Consider the following 16,601-nt stretch of genomic DNA (forward strand, 5'->3'; position numbering starts at 1 on the left):
AAAAAAGTGTCTCATGGGGAAGCTTCAGGTGACTCTAACCCAGTAGTTCCCAACCTTCTTTTCCCTCCCTTTTTCTTTCCTTTCAACTTTCTCTTCTTCCTTCCCTCGGTACCTCTTTCCTTCCTTCTCACCTTCTTTCCCTCTTTCCTTCTTTCCCTCCCTCCTTCTCTCTTTCCTTCCTTCCCCCTTCCCCTCCTTTATTCCTTCCCTTTTTCCTTCCCTCCTTCTTCCTTTCTGTTCTCCCCCAATACCATGGTAGAGTCCCTTCTAACTCTATTCTAACATTATATTATATAGTAGTATATATAACAATAATATATATTATATAATATATATGTATTATAGCAATACATATTATATTAATATATAAAGTATTGTAATTATATATATACACACACACACAGCCAATCAGTGATCCAACATCCATTCATATATATATGCATGTGTGCGTGTGCGTGTGCCTACATTGCCATATAATCCAGTCCTAAGTAGATAATCTGGATTTTACATGGCAGTGTGGAAGGGGTGACTTTGGGTACATCTACACTGTAGATTTAATAAAGGAGGATGAAGCTGGTGAGGGGAGGAGAAAAAGAAAAGAAAGAAAGGGAGGAAGGAAGGGAAGGGAAGGGAGGGAAGGAAGGAAAGAAAAGGAGGGAGGAGGGAGGGAGAAAAGGAAAGGAAGGGAGGAAGAAGGGAAGGGAGAGAGAGAAAGAAGTAAAGGAAGGAGAAGGAAGGGGAGTAGAGAAAGGGAGGGAGGGAAGGAAGGAGGGGGTTGGACTGGATGACTTTTAGGGCTCCCTTCCAACTGGTTGGTCATCTGTTGTGAGGACTTTGATGGAGTCTTTCTTTACTGCCAAATGAGGTTGGGTTGGATGGTCTTTGGGGCTTCTTTCCAAGCAATGTCAGTTTCGTGTGCCCATCATAGCACCTTCCTCCTTCCCTTGTGCTGTGGGAGTGTGTGGGGGACGGGGATGGGACAGAGAGTCAGAGTGTGTGCACAGAGTGTGGCCCGCCTCCCTTTATTCCTTCCCCCCCCTCTCTCCCCTCCCCCTCCTCCTTAGCCTCTGCCCTTTGATCTCTTGCCTTAGTGTTAGTTACGAACCGAGAGACATGCAGGGAGCAGCAACCATAGCTGCTGCTGCTTCGGAACAATAATTCTGTGTCCTCAGCGCGAGGGGGGGGGGGGGGCAGGGGAGGTATGTTGTCTTCTTCCTTTTTTGAATTTAAAGGTGGTTTTGTGGGGTTTTTTTCAGTGATGGTCACTCCTTGAATTGTGAGTTTTGTTGCCAAATTTGGGGTTATTTGGCCCTGTATTTTTTTCGTTTTTAAGGTACTAACGACGATGACAGCATTTTTATATATATAGATGAGAATGTACTTATTCATATCCCCTCAACTTCTGGAAGATCAGGTGGTGGGGGTAGTGGAAAGGTATGATGGGATAAAATGGTGACACTGGTTTTGTGTCTTTTAATAGTGCAAGTAAGGGTCATATGCAATGATGTGGGGATGAGGAGAGAAGCCACAGCCACAGGAAGAGCCCAGGAGGAGCATGCAGCTTCTGGGTCACCTTTTGCGTACCCACAAACTATAAAACCAAAACCAACTTGGAATATTAAGTATCTTGTATGTATAATGTACAATAATTGATACAATAATAATAATAATAATAATAATAATAATCCTTTATTTATACCCCGCTACCATCTCCCACAGGACTCGGTGCGGCTTACAAGAGGTGCGGCTTACAATACATCAGAAACAAAAACACAACAACAACAATACAACAATAAATAACTCATAGCAAAGCAAAACATACAATGAATCTTGATTGCAAGACAATAACTCTTAAGCTTTCTTCAAAACATCTTCCCAAACCAGAGGGAAGAAGAGGAGAAGGAGAGGCCTCTCACTCTTATTCTCTCATTTTCCCATTCCTCCTTCTACTCCCTTCAGTTCCTTACTGTACTCTGCATCCTTGAAGCAGGCTCCCAGGCTCTCCTGCTCATCCAGGCTGGCCTCTTCCTCGCTGTCGGTGCTGTGATGGGCCGGGCGCTTGGTGGGCCTCTTCCCTGAGCGTTGCGTGCCAGAGGCACCTGCGGAGCCACGTTCATGTCCAGCGGCCAACCAAGCCTGCAGGCTGGAGGCACCTGGTGAAGAAGCCTGGAGGTTTGCCATGCACAGCATGCCCTGAATGGCTTCTTGAGTACTGGGAGAGGCAGGGGCATCGCTGCAGGGACAACACAAAGCAGACAGTGATTTGTACCTGCATTCAGTCACAACACAGAACTTGGTCCTGGCTTCCCAAACAGAAGGACTTCATCCAGGGAGGTTTACAGAGATTAAGCAAACTTGTGTGCATTTGAATTGCAATTTGTCTTTATTTTGATTATATATTTTGGTTTTACATTTATTAGCCAACTTCTGAAAGTCTTAATCAACTTCTCAGGCTTCCCTGTGAACCTAGTCAAACAGAAGCACTTTATTTTATGGTTCATGCAATTAAATCCTTCCTCATCCCCGGATCCCCCTTCCCGACAATTTTACATTGCCCTATCTCCCAGTGTTTTTTAAAAAAATTAAATTCCATTTTGAATTGGCCCAGCCCAGTGAAATTCCTTTGTGTTTTAACGTTTGATTTTATATTGTTGTGTTGTCTATTATATTGGTTTTTGCATTTTATGTATTTTACTAGCCATCCCCTGCGACACGTTGCTGTGGCCAACATAGGGGTTCTGTGTGGGAGGTTTGGCCCAATTCTATCGTTGGTGTGGTTCAGAATGGTCTGTGATTGTAGGTGAACTATAAATCCCAGCAACTACAACTCCCAAATGTCAAGATTCTATTTTCCCCAAACTCCACCAGTGTTCACATCTGGGCATATTGAGTATTCGTGTAGAGTTTGGTCCAGATCCATCATTGTTTGAGTCCACAGTACTCTCTGGATGTAGGTGAACTACAACTCCAACACCAAACCCTTCCAGTATTTTCTGTTGGTCATGGGAGAACTGTGTGCCAAGTTTGGTTCAATTCCATCGTTGGTGGGGTTCAGAATGCTCTTTGATTGTAGGTGAACTATAAATCCCAGCAACTACAACTCCCAAATGACATCATCAATTTTTTGAGTGAAGGACATAAATTGGGTTGTTAGGTGTACCGTGTCCAAATTTGGTGTCAATTTGTCCAGTGGTTTTTGAGTTCTGTGAATATCACAAACGGACATTACATTTTTATTTATATAGATTTTCTGGTTTTGTTATGTTTTGTAATATTGTGTTATTGTACTGATGGGCGTACTTGTACTCGTGTAAGCCACCCCGAGTCCCCCTGGGGGAGATGGAGCGGGGTATAAATAAAGTATTATTATTATTATTATTATTGAACATTCCAAAATGTATCCCCCCCCCAAGCCCCATGGGATAAAAATAATGTTGTTCTTAAAAAATGGAAAACAGATTTCTCTGTACAATTGTCCATTCTGTTTATTTCCCAAGAATACACACTTTTTTTGTGTACAAAAATATCTAGAATGTTTAATGGGGTCAAAATTGTATGTTGGGAATGTGAGAAATACGAAGATAATGTTTGCCATATATGATGGACATGTGTTAAGGCTAAGAATTATTGGAAGATGATCCAAACATTGATGCCACCAATTCAAAAGACAAATAATTTTTTCCTGAGGGCTTCAAAAAGAGGAATTTTTTTTCTTTCCTTTTCGCCAGAAAGAGGGTCTTGAAAGTTTGAAGTAGTCAAGGGCCATAGAAAGCATCTTTGGGGACACCATGCAGCCACTTTGTCCACCCCTGTTCTAGGCTTTCATATACAAGCTGTGAACAGAGTAAGCACACAATGTGCTCCAAAAATAGTAATCCTGAAATGTTTACCATCCAAACTCTCTAGGCTAGGGTTGAGGAACCCTTATTAATTCAGATATCTATGACTTGGATTTCCCACTATCCCTATTCTGCATAGCCAGTAGTAATTGTGTTTGTCCAAACCATCTTGTTCCCCACTTCTGTTGTAGGATCACAGAAAAATTAGCTGTATTTGAGATCCCAGAAACATTCAACAGGAAAATGTGAGATTGAGTATTTGTTTATCATTGTCTATTTACATATAGCAGGTGTTAGCAGAGCACCTTCTACAAGAAAGAGGACCTGTAAAAATCTGCAAAATCCCCAAAATCATTTTGCTTGAGAGGCAAGTCTGTTGGGGAAAAATAGGCTCTCTGTGTGTAAAGAATGAATGTTCGAATGTATGTAGAAGGGCAGAAGAAACAAGTCTAAAGAAAAACCAACATGGAGTTCTCGCAAGGCATGATATGGGACAGCCTTGGCAGTCGAAGCGAGGAGGCAGCAAGGCATAACTGCATGACAATGAACAATAAGGTGTGTGACCAAGCATGTAAGGAGTGTAAGGAGTGTGCAGGTGGTACCCCATAAGTCATGTGGCCTGGAATGTGGATGTCCTGAACTTGAAAAGAACAAGGACTTGAAAGGGACAGAACAGCTTGATTATTAAAAAGAAGAAAAATGGATTTTGGCGTATAAATGCAGGGGACCCCAAGAACATGCACGCTTCCTGATCCATGGCAACGGAGCGTCCGCACCTCCTCGGGAAAGCTGATCATCTTCATCTGGAGCTCCCAGTGGCGCAGTGGGTTAAACCCCTGTGCCGGCAGGACTGAAGACCGACAGGTCGAAGGTTCGAATCCGGGGAGAGGTGGATGAGCTCCCTCTATCAGCTCCAGCTCCTCATGCGGGGACATGAGAAAAGCCTCTCACAAGGATGATACAACATCAAATCATCCGGGCATCCCCTGGGCAACGTCCTTGCAGACGGCCAATTCTCTCACACCAGAAGCGACTTGCAGTTTCTCAGGTCGCTCCTGACACGACAAAAAAAAATCTGGAGAAGGCCTGTGTGTGTGTGCATGAGAGCTCTCCCTTGATGTGATTCTGATATGATTCTGTAATGACTGCATTTCAATAAATGTTACATGAATAGTGTCAAAACCACATTTGGTCTCTAAAGTGTCTCATTGGTCTAAACTGCCTTACTATTAGGTTCTTGTGGGTTTTTTCGGGCTATAGGGCCATGTTCTAGAGGCATTTCTCCTGACGTTTCGCCTGCATCTATGGCAAGCATCCTCAGAGGTAGTGAGGTCTGTTGGAAAAAGGACAATGGGTTTATATATCTGTGGAATGGCTGGGGTGGGGCAAAGAGCTCTTCTTTGCTAGAGGTAGGTGTGAATGTTTCAGCTGACCACCTTCATTAGCATTTGAAGGCCTGCCTGAGCCTGGAAAAACCTTTTGTTGAGAGGTGTTAAGATGTGCCTGGTTGTTTCCTCTCTGCTGTTTTGCTGTTGTAATTTTTGAGTTTTTTAATACTGGTAGCCAGATTTTGTTCATTTTCATGGTCTCTTCCTTTCTGTTGAAATTGTCCACATGCTTATGGATTTCAATGGCTTCTCTGTGTAGTCTGACATGGTGGTTGTTGGGGTGGTCCAGCATTTCTGTGTTCACAGCATTTCTGTGTTCACTAGAACACAGAAATGCTGGACCACACCAACAACCACCATGCCTTACTATTCCTTGAACACTCTGCACAAAAGAACAGGAACCTCTTTGGGTTCATAACATGTGCAACACCATGGGGAATGTCTTCTCTCATCTGTTCCCCTTGTCTTTTCAAAGTTGGTTCTCGGCATCTTTATTCACTGAAGATGTTTTCCACTTTAACAGATGAACGACACAGGGGGTTTTCTGCAATGGCACCTGACTTCTGGAAACTGTGCCTCAGAGCAAATAACCAGTGTGTATTTATTTATTTACCATATTTATACACCGCCATTCTCAGTCCAAGGGCGACTCAGGGCGGTTTACAAATGGCACGATTAGATGCCCACAATAACATAAAAACAATTAAAACATTTAGCATAAATAATATTAAAGAAAATAATAAAAACCGATAAAAATATAGATCCTCAGTGTCTCAATTACTAAAATCATTATCCAATCGCATTGTCCAGTCGTTCTGAAGATCAGAGTTTGTCTGCTACACTGCATTTGGGAAAGCTTGCTCAAAAAGCCAGGCTTTAACTTTTTTGCTAAATGTTAAGAGTGTGGGGGCCAATCTGATGTCCTTAGGGAGGGCGTTCCATAGCAGGGGGGCCACCGCTGAGAAGGCCCTGTCTCTTGCTCCTGCCAACCAAATCTGTGAAGAAGGCAGGACCGAGAGCAGGACCTCCCCAGAAGATCTTAGGGTCCTAGATGGTTCATAAGGAGAGATATGTTCGGACAAGTGAGCTGGGCCAGAACCATTTAGGGCAGTGTTTCTCAACCTGGGGTCCCCAGATGTTTTTGGCCTTCAACTCCCAGAAATCCTAACAGGTGGTAAACTGGCTGGGATTTCTGGGAGTTGTAGGCCAAAAATATCTGGGGACTCCAGGTTGAGAACCACTGGTTTAGGTCTTTATAGGCTAAAGCCAGCACTTTTAATTCCACTACCTATTTCAGTATATGGGACTCTGGCTAACATACATGTGTCAAACTCAAGACCTGAGGACCAAATCCGGTCCATTGTGTCATTTTATGTTGCCCTCCAGATGATGGACTACAATTTTTGTCAACCTCATTATGACTAGAACTGATGGGAGTCTGCAAGGCTGTAATTTGTTCTCTTTAGTCAGGAGAGTGGACTTTGAATTTAGATACAAGGCTTGTGAATATGTGGTCTGACATTAAAATGCCCTTTAACCTTTTCCTAATTTCAGAGCCACAAGAACTGTTGGGATGCAATTCCCAATATCCCCAGTCTGCATGGTGGATGATCAAAAGTGATGAGAGCTGTCATTCAATAACAGCTGGTGATCCAAATTGGGTAAAAACTAAAGAGCACTGATCACTATGTGAAAAATTATAGTTGGCCCTCTGTATCCACGGATTTGCCATTCATGGATTCAATGGCCCTGTGAAAGCAACTGGAACGATTCCATCAGCGCTGCCTCCGGAAAATCCTGCAAATCTCTTGGGAAGACAGGCGGACAAACGTCAGCGTGCTGGAAGAAGCAAAGACCACCAGCATTGAAGTGATGGTCCTCCGCCATCAACTCCACTGGACCAGCCACATTGTCCGGATGCCCGACCACCATCTCCCAAAGCAGTTGCTCTACTCCGAACTCAAGAACGGAAAACAGAATGTGGGTGGACAGGAAAAGAGATTTAAAGATGGGCTCAAAGCCAACCTTAAAAACTCTGGCATAGACACTGAGAACTGGGAAGCCCTGGCCCTTGACCGCTCCAGCTGGAGGTCAGCTGTGACCAGCAGTGCTGCAGAATTTGAAGAGGCACGAATGGAGGGCGAAAGGGAGAAGCGTGCCAAGAGGAAGGCATATCAAGCCAACCTTGACCGAGACCGCCTTCCACCTGGAAGCCAATACCCTCACTGCGGAAGAAGATGCAGGTCAAGAATAGGGCTCCACAGCCACATACGGACCCACAAGAACACTGGAAGACAATCATCCTCGGAAAGTGAGGGATCGCCTAAATGAAAGCAGCTATATGGTAGCTGTGGATGAAAATAAGTTTGATACACCTGGGTTACAGGATTTAAAAAAATACTGTGTTTAATTTTTACTGATTATCTCTTAAAATGGCACTTTATATAACAATTCATACAAATGAAACACCAAATAATGATTTAAAAATACAATGAAAACATTCTTAAATGTCTCAATCCACAGCAGTGACAGTGGTACAAATTAGATGGCTGCCGATTCAGCTCTGGAAAAGAAAAGGCTAGGATTGAAAACTAGCAGCTCACCACATGAGTCTGGGGGCCTAGCAGGGGTTGGTTCTCACCTGAGCTCATCGTAGTCTGCGCCGCCCACTTGCCGACTGGCCTTGAGCAGGTCCAGGATCCCCGCAGCACTAGCACTGCCCTCCAACTGGTCGTCGCCGGAGGCATCCTCTTCCTCCTCTTCTGTTGTATAGTCCTCCTAAGAACAGAATGATTTCAGAGAAGCCTGGCTGGAAATTCATTTTCAATACAGGGCACCTCGTCTGCCCATCAAAGTGGCTGTTTCCTTCCTCTAGGGAGGGATGGACTAGATCAGTGTTTCTCAACCTGGGGGTCGGGACCCCTGAGGGGGTTGCGAGGGGGTGTCAGAGGGGTCACTAAAGACCATCAGAAAACATTTTCTGTATTGTCGAAGGCTTTCATGGCCGGAATCACTGGGTTGTTGTAGGTTTTCCGGGCTATATGGCCATGTTCTAGAGGCATTTTCTCCTGACGTTTCGCCTGCATCTATGGCAAGCATCCTCAGAGGTAGTGAGGTCTGTTGGAAGTAGGAAAATGGGTAAATGGGTTTCTTCCTTCCAACAGACCTCACTACCTCTGAAGATGCTTACCATAGATGCAGGTGAAACGTCAGCAGAAAATGCCTCTAGAACATGGCCATATAGCCCGGAAAACCTACAACAACACAGTATTTTCTGTTGGTCATGGTGATTCCATGTGGGAAGTTTGAGCCAATTCTAAAGTTGGTGGAGTTCAGAATATTTTTTGATTGTAGTGAACTACAAATCTCAGCAACTACAACTCCCAAATGTCAAGGTCTATTTTTCCCAGACTCCACCAGTGTTCACATTTGGGCATATTGAGTATTTGTGCCAAGTTTGGTCCAGATCCATCATTGCATGAGTCTACAGTGCTCTCTGGATGTAAGTGAACGACAACTCCCAAACTCAAGGTCAATGCCCACCAAACCCTTCCTGTGTTTTCTGTTGGTCATGGGAGCTCTTTATGCCAAGTTTGTTTCAAATCCATCGTTGGTGGAGTTCAGGATGCTCTTTGATTATAGGGAAACTATAAATCCCAGCAACTACAACTGCAAAATTACAAAATCAATCCTCCCCCAACCCCACTAGCATTCACATTTGGGCGTATTGGATATTTGTGCCCAGTTTGGTCCAGTGAATGAAAATACATCCGGCGTATTTATAACAGTAGTAAAATGATGTATAACAGTCATAAAATGACTGTTGTGAAGTAGCAACAAAACCAATGTTATGATTGGGGGTCACCACAAAATAAAGGACTGTATTAAGGGGTCACAGCATTAGGAAGGTTGAGAAACACTGGACTAGATAGATCTTTGGTTTGGGAAGCAAAACAATCACGTTATGTTTTCAAGACTAACTGAAACCCTTGGGTATTTGTTGCTGAGCTGGGATTACGCAGTGACATAAGGAAAATCTATATAAATAAAAATGGAATGTTCGTTTGTGGGATTAACAGAACTCAAAAACCATTGGACGAATTGACACCAAATTTGGACAGCATAGACCTAACAACCCAATGTATGTCCTTCACTCAAAAAATTGATTTTGTCATTTGGGAGTTATAGTTGCTGGGATTTATAGTTGACCTACAATCAAAGAACATTCTGAACCCCACCGATGGAATTGAACCAATCTTGGGACACAGAACTCCCACGACCAACAGAAAATACTGGAAGGATTTGGTGGGCATTGATCTTGAGTTTGGGAGTTGTAGTTCACCTACATCCATAGAGCACTTTGGACAAACAATCATGGATCTGGACCAAACTTGGCACGAATCCTCAATTTGCCCAAATGTGAATACTGGTGGAGTTTGGGGGAAATAGACCCTGACATTTGGGAGTTGCAGTTTCTGAGATTTATAGTTCACCTACAATCAAAGAGCATGCTGAACCCCAACAACGACAGAATTGGGGCAAACTTCCCACACAGAACCACCATACTTAAGGCCATCCAGTCAACTTCCTTCACCAGGGCAAGAAAGCGTAATCAAAGTCCTCCTGACAAAGAGTCATCCATCCATAGATATAGATAGATAGATAGATAGATAGATAGATAGATATGATTCACACACACACACACACACATAGTATCATCGATTTGAAAGGGACCCCTAAAGAAGGACAATTATATGTTGCATGTTCCAGAGTAGGCAAACCAGACAATCTCCACATCAACACTGACATAAAAACAACAAGGAATACTGTTTACCCACAAGCATAAAGGAATTACATATATTAGAAACCTTTATTTTCCAGATCACCAGACTGGGCCACAGCAACGCGTGGCAGGGGACAGCTAGTATTCAGTACTTCAGAGACCATCTCCTTCACTGTAAGCTCAACATGCTTCTAAATTTACACTCAGGCATTTTAAGTCAGGTTCCAGGCTAACCCTCAAGAACATGATTAACACAACAACCCCATGAATCCTATGTACAACAGCACAACTTACTTGAAGGCCCACAATAGACTTACTTCAATGTCAAACTCCACTTCACCAGGTTCTCGTACCCGGTTTGGGTCAGAACAAGGCTTGGCTCGTGGCAGTTTTCGAGGAAATTCTGAAAAAAGAAGAAAAAAATGTTCAGTGAGTTTCAAAATAAGCTCCACAGTTCTCTGTGGGACTTGCATCCAAATATAAATGCATAGAATTGAACGGGAAATTTGAAAGCTCTCTGACAGGAAGTAAATGTAGCTCTGCCCACTCATGTCTTACTGGTAATACATGTCCCAAGTTGGGCCCAAATGGGGAATGGACAACATGTAGCTTCTATCTCAAGGTAATATGAGAAAAAGAAGATACAAATGTATTGAAGGTGGCGCCAAGAAAAACTTCATGACAGCAGAAAGGACAGAAAGGCAATCTTTTGGTTATTCTATAGTCAAATTCTTGATCCTTAAGGTTATCATCATCATCTGTATATATAAAAATGTCTGTAATGAGTACCTTAAAAACAAAAAAGCAAGGCCAAATGACCCCAAGTTTGGCAACAAAACTCCTCACAATTCAAGGAGTGACCATCACTGAAAAAAACCCACAAAAACACCTTTAAATTCAAAAAAGGAAGAAGACAACACACCTCCTCTGCCCCCTCCGCCTCGTGCCAAGGACACAGAATGAGGTTTCCGAAGCAGTGGCGGAAGCAATGGTTGCTGCTCCCTGCATGTCTCTCGGCCCCTAACTAACACTAAGGCAAGGGATCAAAGGGCAAGAGATCCCTTTCCTTCCCTCCCTTCCCTTCCTCCCTTTCTTTCCTTCCTTTTTCTCCTCCCCTCTCCAGTTTCATCCTCCTTTATTAAATCTACAGTGTAGATGCACCCAAAGTCACCCCTTTCACACTGCCATGTAAAATCCAGATTATTTATTTAGTACATTTCTATACCGCCCCTCTCAGCCTTCCAGCGACTCGAGGCGGTTTACAAGGCAAGAATTCAATGCCACCAAGGACACAATTACAATATACAATATAAAAAAAACATAATTATCTACTTAGGACTGGATTATATGGCAGTGTAGACATATGTACACATGCACACACACATACATATATATATGGATGGATGTTGGATCACTGGTTGGTGCATATATATATATATGCACCGGGATTGTGGCGCAGCTGGCTGAGTGTCAGCTGCATTAAGATCACTCTGACCAAAAGGTCATGAGTTCGAAGCCAGCCCGGGTTGGAGTGGGCTTCCAACCAATTGTGTAGCCTGTTGTCGACCTTTGTAACCCAAAAGACAGTGGCATCTGTCAAGTAGGAAAATTAGGTACCACGTTGTGTGGGGAGGCTAAATTAACTAATTTACAAGGCCATAAAAAAGACTCCAGCAAAGCACTCCAGCAAAAGCATGCGGGGAATGCGGAAGTACTTCATCAGTGTCGCAGATCGACAATGAAAGCGACAGCTCCCCTGGCAGCCAGAAAAAGGTAAATAGCCTCTGTGTATGTCTGTATACGTTGTAAAGTCAAATTGGCATTGAATGTTTGCCATATATGTGTTCATTGTAATCTGCCCTGAGTCCCCTGTGGGGTGAGAAGGGCGGAATATAAATACTGTAAATAAATAAATAAATAAATAATTGCAATACTTTATATATTACTATTATATATATTGCTATATAATACATATATATTATATTATATACGCAATGGTTATATTTACTACTATATAATGTTACTACTATATATTACTATATTAAATAGACTCATAGAATAGCGGTATTGAGGGAGGACCGGAAGGAAGGAGAGAAGAAATGAGGGAGGGAAAAAGGGAAGGAATGAAGGAGGGAAAGGGGGAAGGAAGGAAAGAGAGAAGGAGGGAGGGAAAGAAGGAAAGAGGGAAGGAAAGAGGGAAGGAAGGAGAGAAGGAAGGAAAGAAAGAGGTATTAAAGGAAGGAAGAATAGAAAGTAGAAAAGAAAGAAAAAGGAAAGGAAAGGCAGGAAAGAGGTAAAGAAGGAAGGAAGAAGAAAAGGAAATAAAAAGTGAAAGAAGGAAGGAAACAGGGAGGGAAGAAAGGAGACAAAGGAAGAAGTAGAGACAGGGGGAGGGAAGGAAGGAAAGAGAGAAGGAAGGATGAAACCAAAGAGTGAAAGAAGGAATGAAAGAAAGAGGTAGAGAAGGAAGAAAGGAGAGAAAGAGGAAGGGGAAGAAAAAGGGGGGAAGGAATAGGTAGGTACCTCTCTTTCATAATAGTCCAGATATCTACCTCTACTTCGAAAATTCTTACTATAGGCCATAGCAACGCGTGGCAGGGCACAGTAAAAAGGATACATATATTTCAGACAGAGAAGATGCAGAATAAGATTGGGACTTCAGAGTCCTGTGTGGAATTTTTCCCATGCCCAGTAAAAACAGAGCAAATGAGGAGAAGAAATTATGCAAATACATTTCATTTGTACAAGCAGTACAGGTTGCCATGGTTGCTTTACTTTCCCATTTATTTTGTTCCTCTACTTCAGTCCCAAGTACATTGTGTACCTAAGGGCTGCCCACCAATGTTTTTGTTTAAAGAGGTAGTTTTCAAGAAGAGAAGAAACTGTTCTTAATGATACACTGAGGGATACAAACCCAAGCCAGAAAATGAAGAAAGATGAAAAAAGAGATGGTTTAACAAGTGGTTACATGCAAAGGATGGCCTTGACTCAAGTCAGAAACAGCTACTGCCTCCAACTGTGCAGCATTCAGCTTTAAGGTCTCAAAGGCAGAAGGAGAAATCCCATACTGGCCAATCTCTTGTGCAGGACTAGGTTCCTCCTTTCTCGCCGAGGTGTTTCATCAATCTGCAAATCCTCCTCAGAATCAATATCGACGCCCTCCGCATCAGAGGGGCTAGGTGGGGCTCGTGCGTGCACTCCTTTGCGGCTGCGGGCGCGCTCCGAAGCCTTGATTTTTCTGCCAAGAGGGGGGGAAAACAAAGCAACTCTCAATCTGCCTCACTAATCCCTTGCAGGTTGTCATGATGGCAAAATGGGGCAAAAGCCAGGAGAAAAACCACCAATTTCTCTGTGTGTTTCTGTGATAAAGGGTAGGATATGATCAAGGGTCTGGAGAACAAACCGTATGAGGAGCGGCTTAAAGAGCTGGGCATGTTTGGCCTGAAGAAGAGAAGGCTGAGAGGAGACATGATAGTAAAGGTTTTCCCCTGACATTAAGTCCAGTCATGTCCGACTCTGGGGTGTGGTGCTTATCTCCTTTTCTAAGCCAAAGAGCCGAGGTTGTCCATAGACACCTCCAAGATCATGTGGCCAGCCTGACTGCATGGAGTGCCGTTACCTTCCCACCGGAGCAGTACCTATTGATCTACTCACATTTACATGTTTTCAAACTGCTAGGTTGGCAGAAGCTAGGGCTAACAGCGGGTGCTCATGCTGGTCCCCAGATTTGAACCTGCGACTTTTCGGTCAACAAGTTCAGCAGCTCAGTGCTTCAACCCACTGCGCCACCGGGGGAATGACATGACATGATAGCCATGTATAAATATGTGAGAGGAAGTCATAGGGAGGAGGGAGCGAACTTGTTTTCTACTGCCCTGGAGACTAGGATGCAGAGCAATGGCTTCAAACTACAAAAAAGGAGATTCCATCTGAACATGAGGAAGAACTTCCTGACTGTGAGAGCCGTTCAGCAGTGGAACTCTCTGCCCCAGAGTGTGGTGGAGGCTCCTTCTTTGGAGGCTTTGAAACAGAGGCTGGATAGCCATCTGTCGGGGTGCTTTGATTGCAATATTCCTGCTTCTTGGCAGGAGGTTGGACTGGATGGCCCACGAGGTCTCTTCCAACTCTATGATTCTATATAACCTGAAGTGTTGAGTGCCTGCAAGTCATTTCCAACTTGTAGTGACACCGAAGAGAAGATATCACGGAGTTTCTGGGGCTGAGAAAGTGTGACTTTCTAAGGTGGGTACCACAGCTGAGCTGGGAATTCACAACTGTAGCCCAACGCTCAAAGCAAACCACCCAACTGGTACTAAAATAAACTGTACCTCAAATGGTTCTTGCGTGGTGTATGAACTGGCCCTGGGAAACATGTTTAGCCCTATCTATTGCCCTGTTTCTTAAGCATGGGATTTTTAAAGAGGATTTGTACCCTGCTCCTCAGTTACCAAGGCACTCAGAGAAGCTGACAAAGTGTTGATTTGTCCTCAGAATTACAATGTACATACTTAAAAAAAAACAAGTAGAACCTGAAGGGCCAGGCTATTGACTGCTACAGCCCAAGTGTTCTTGAGCCCACTCTTCCCTACCATCGCAAGAATGTTATTTGCCAACATGTCTGCCTTTGACCCAGAAAGCATGAGTGCCCAGGAATAATAATAATAAATTATTTATATATATACCACTCTATTAATTAGTTTTAATCAGTTTCTTTTAATTTTTTTAAATTTTACATGTAGCCCACCCAATGTCCCTGTACATGGCCCGCCCATTGTTATTGTTACTGTGATTGTGTTTATTAGAATGTTATTTTATGACTGCTTTTTTTTCTCATATGTAATTTTGGATGTTGTTGTTATTTGTTGCTTATGCTATGATTTTATTGCTGTAATATGTTGGCCCCATGTAAGCCGCTCCGAGTCCCCACTGGGGAGATGGTGGCGGGGTATAAATAAAGATTATTATTATTATTATTATTATTATTATTATTATTGTAGTTTGGAGCCCCCGGTGGTGCAGTGGGTTAAAGCACTGAGCTGCTGAACTTGTTGATCGAAAGGTCGCAGGTTCGATTCCAGGGAGCGGCGTGAGCTTCCGCTGTCAGCCCTAGCTTCTGCCAACCTAGCAGTTTGAAAATGTGCAAATGTGAGTAGATCAATAGGTACTGCTCTGGTGGGAAGGTAAGGGCGCTCCATGCAGTGATGCCGGCCACATGACCTTGGAGGTGTCTATGGACAACACCGGCTCTTCGGCTTAGAAATGGAGATGAGCACCACACCCCAGAGTCAGACATGACTGGACTTAATGTCAGGGTACCTTTACCTTTATTGTAGTTTGAAGCCACTGTTATGCGCCCTAGTCTCCAGGGCAGCAGGAAACAAGCTTTCTCCCTCCTCCCTGTGACTTCCTCTCACATATTTATACATAGCTATCATGTCTCCTCTCAGCCTTCTCTTCTTCAGACTAAACATACCCAGCTCCTTAAGCCGCTCCTCATAGGGCTTGTTCTCCTGACCCTTGATCATTTTAGTCAACCAGGAAGACAGATTTGGGGACTGTGACATGCCCTCTGGTTTTCACTTCCCCATATATGACATAGTGGCATGGAGTAGCTTGGGAAGCAATCCCTATTAGAGCACCATAACTGAGGATCCTATTCAGCCCCACCTTTCTCCTCATTTCCACCTCTGCACCAATGGATTTTTCACACAATACACAAACCTGGTGCCCCGGCCATTGGCCACCACCAGGGTCACCTCTTCTTCCATCAGGTCAGGTTCCGCATCTGTATCTTCCATGCTGGAACTTGGCAAGTCAAGCTAGAAAGGAAAAACAAGCATGCGTTTGCAATTATGGGAGGCTGGAGGGAGTTGACTACAGACTTCAAGAAGCAAGCAAGGAAAGTCAAGGCAACAAGAGAGAGCTGTCCTCATATGGCCCTGCTTTCTTTCCTGTCTTAAAATTCACCCTAAGGCAGTGTTTCTCAACCTGGGGGTCGGGACCCCTGGAGGGGTCGCCAGGGGGTGTCAGAGGGGTCACCAAAGACCATCAGAAAACACAGTATTTGATGTTGGTCATAGGGGTTCTGTGTGGGAAATTTGGCCCAATTTTATCATTGGTGGGGTTCAGAATGCTCTTTGATTGTCGGTGAACTATAAATCCCAACAACTACAACTCCCAAATGGCAAGCCCTATTTCCCCCAAACTCCACCAGTGTACGCATTTAGAATACTGAGTATTCGTGCCAAGTTTGGTCCAGATCCATCATTGTCCACAGTGCTCTCTGGATGTAGGTGAGCTACAACTCCCAAACTCAAGGTCAGTGCCTACCAAACCCTTCCAGCATTTTCTGTTAGCTATGGGAGTTCTGAGTGCCAAGTTTGGTTCAATTCGATCGTTGGTGGAGTTTAGAATGCTTTTTGATTGTCGGTATACTATAAATCCCAACAACTACAATTCTCAAATGACAAAATCAATTCCCGCTCCCAACCCTACCAGTATTCAAATTTGGAAGTATTGGGTATTTGTGCCAAATTTGGTCCAGTGAATGAGAATACATCCTGCATATCGGATATTTGCATTATGATTCAC

At 43.7% G+C, this 16,601-nt stretch overlaps 1 protein-coding gene across 2 annotated transcripts in view; it reads right to left on the reverse strand.

Annotated features, from left to right (window-relative positions):
- The window catches only part of PHF8 (PHD finger protein 8), a 67,170-nt gene that overhangs the window by 12,782 nt on the left and 37,787 nt on the right, over window positions 1-16,601 (reverse strand). For both annotated transcript variants that reach the window (XM_067464152.1, XM_060763292.2), the window contains exons 13-17: window positions 15,732-15,829; window positions 13,079-13,248; window positions 10,328-10,413; window positions 7,869-8,005; window positions 1,968-2,233 (exon numbers count right to left, since the gene is read on the reverse strand). In XM_067464152.1, the coding sequence (XP_067320253.1) occupies window positions 1,968-2,233; window positions 7,869-8,005; window positions 10,328-10,413; window positions 13,079-13,248; window positions 15,732-15,829 (757 nt within the window). The remainder of the gene's footprint in view (window positions 1-1,967; window positions 2,234-7,868; window positions 8,006-10,327; window positions 10,414-13,078; window positions 13,249-15,731; window positions 15,830-16,601) is intronic.

Source organism: Anolis sagrei, chromosome 2 (genome assembly GCF_037176765.1).
Source record: "Anolis sagrei isolate rAnoSag1 chromosome 2, rAnoSag1.mat, whole genome shotgun sequence".
NCBI classification, from domain to species: Eukaryota; Metazoa; Chordata; class Lepidosauria; order Squamata; family Dactyloidae; genus Anolis; species Anolis sagrei.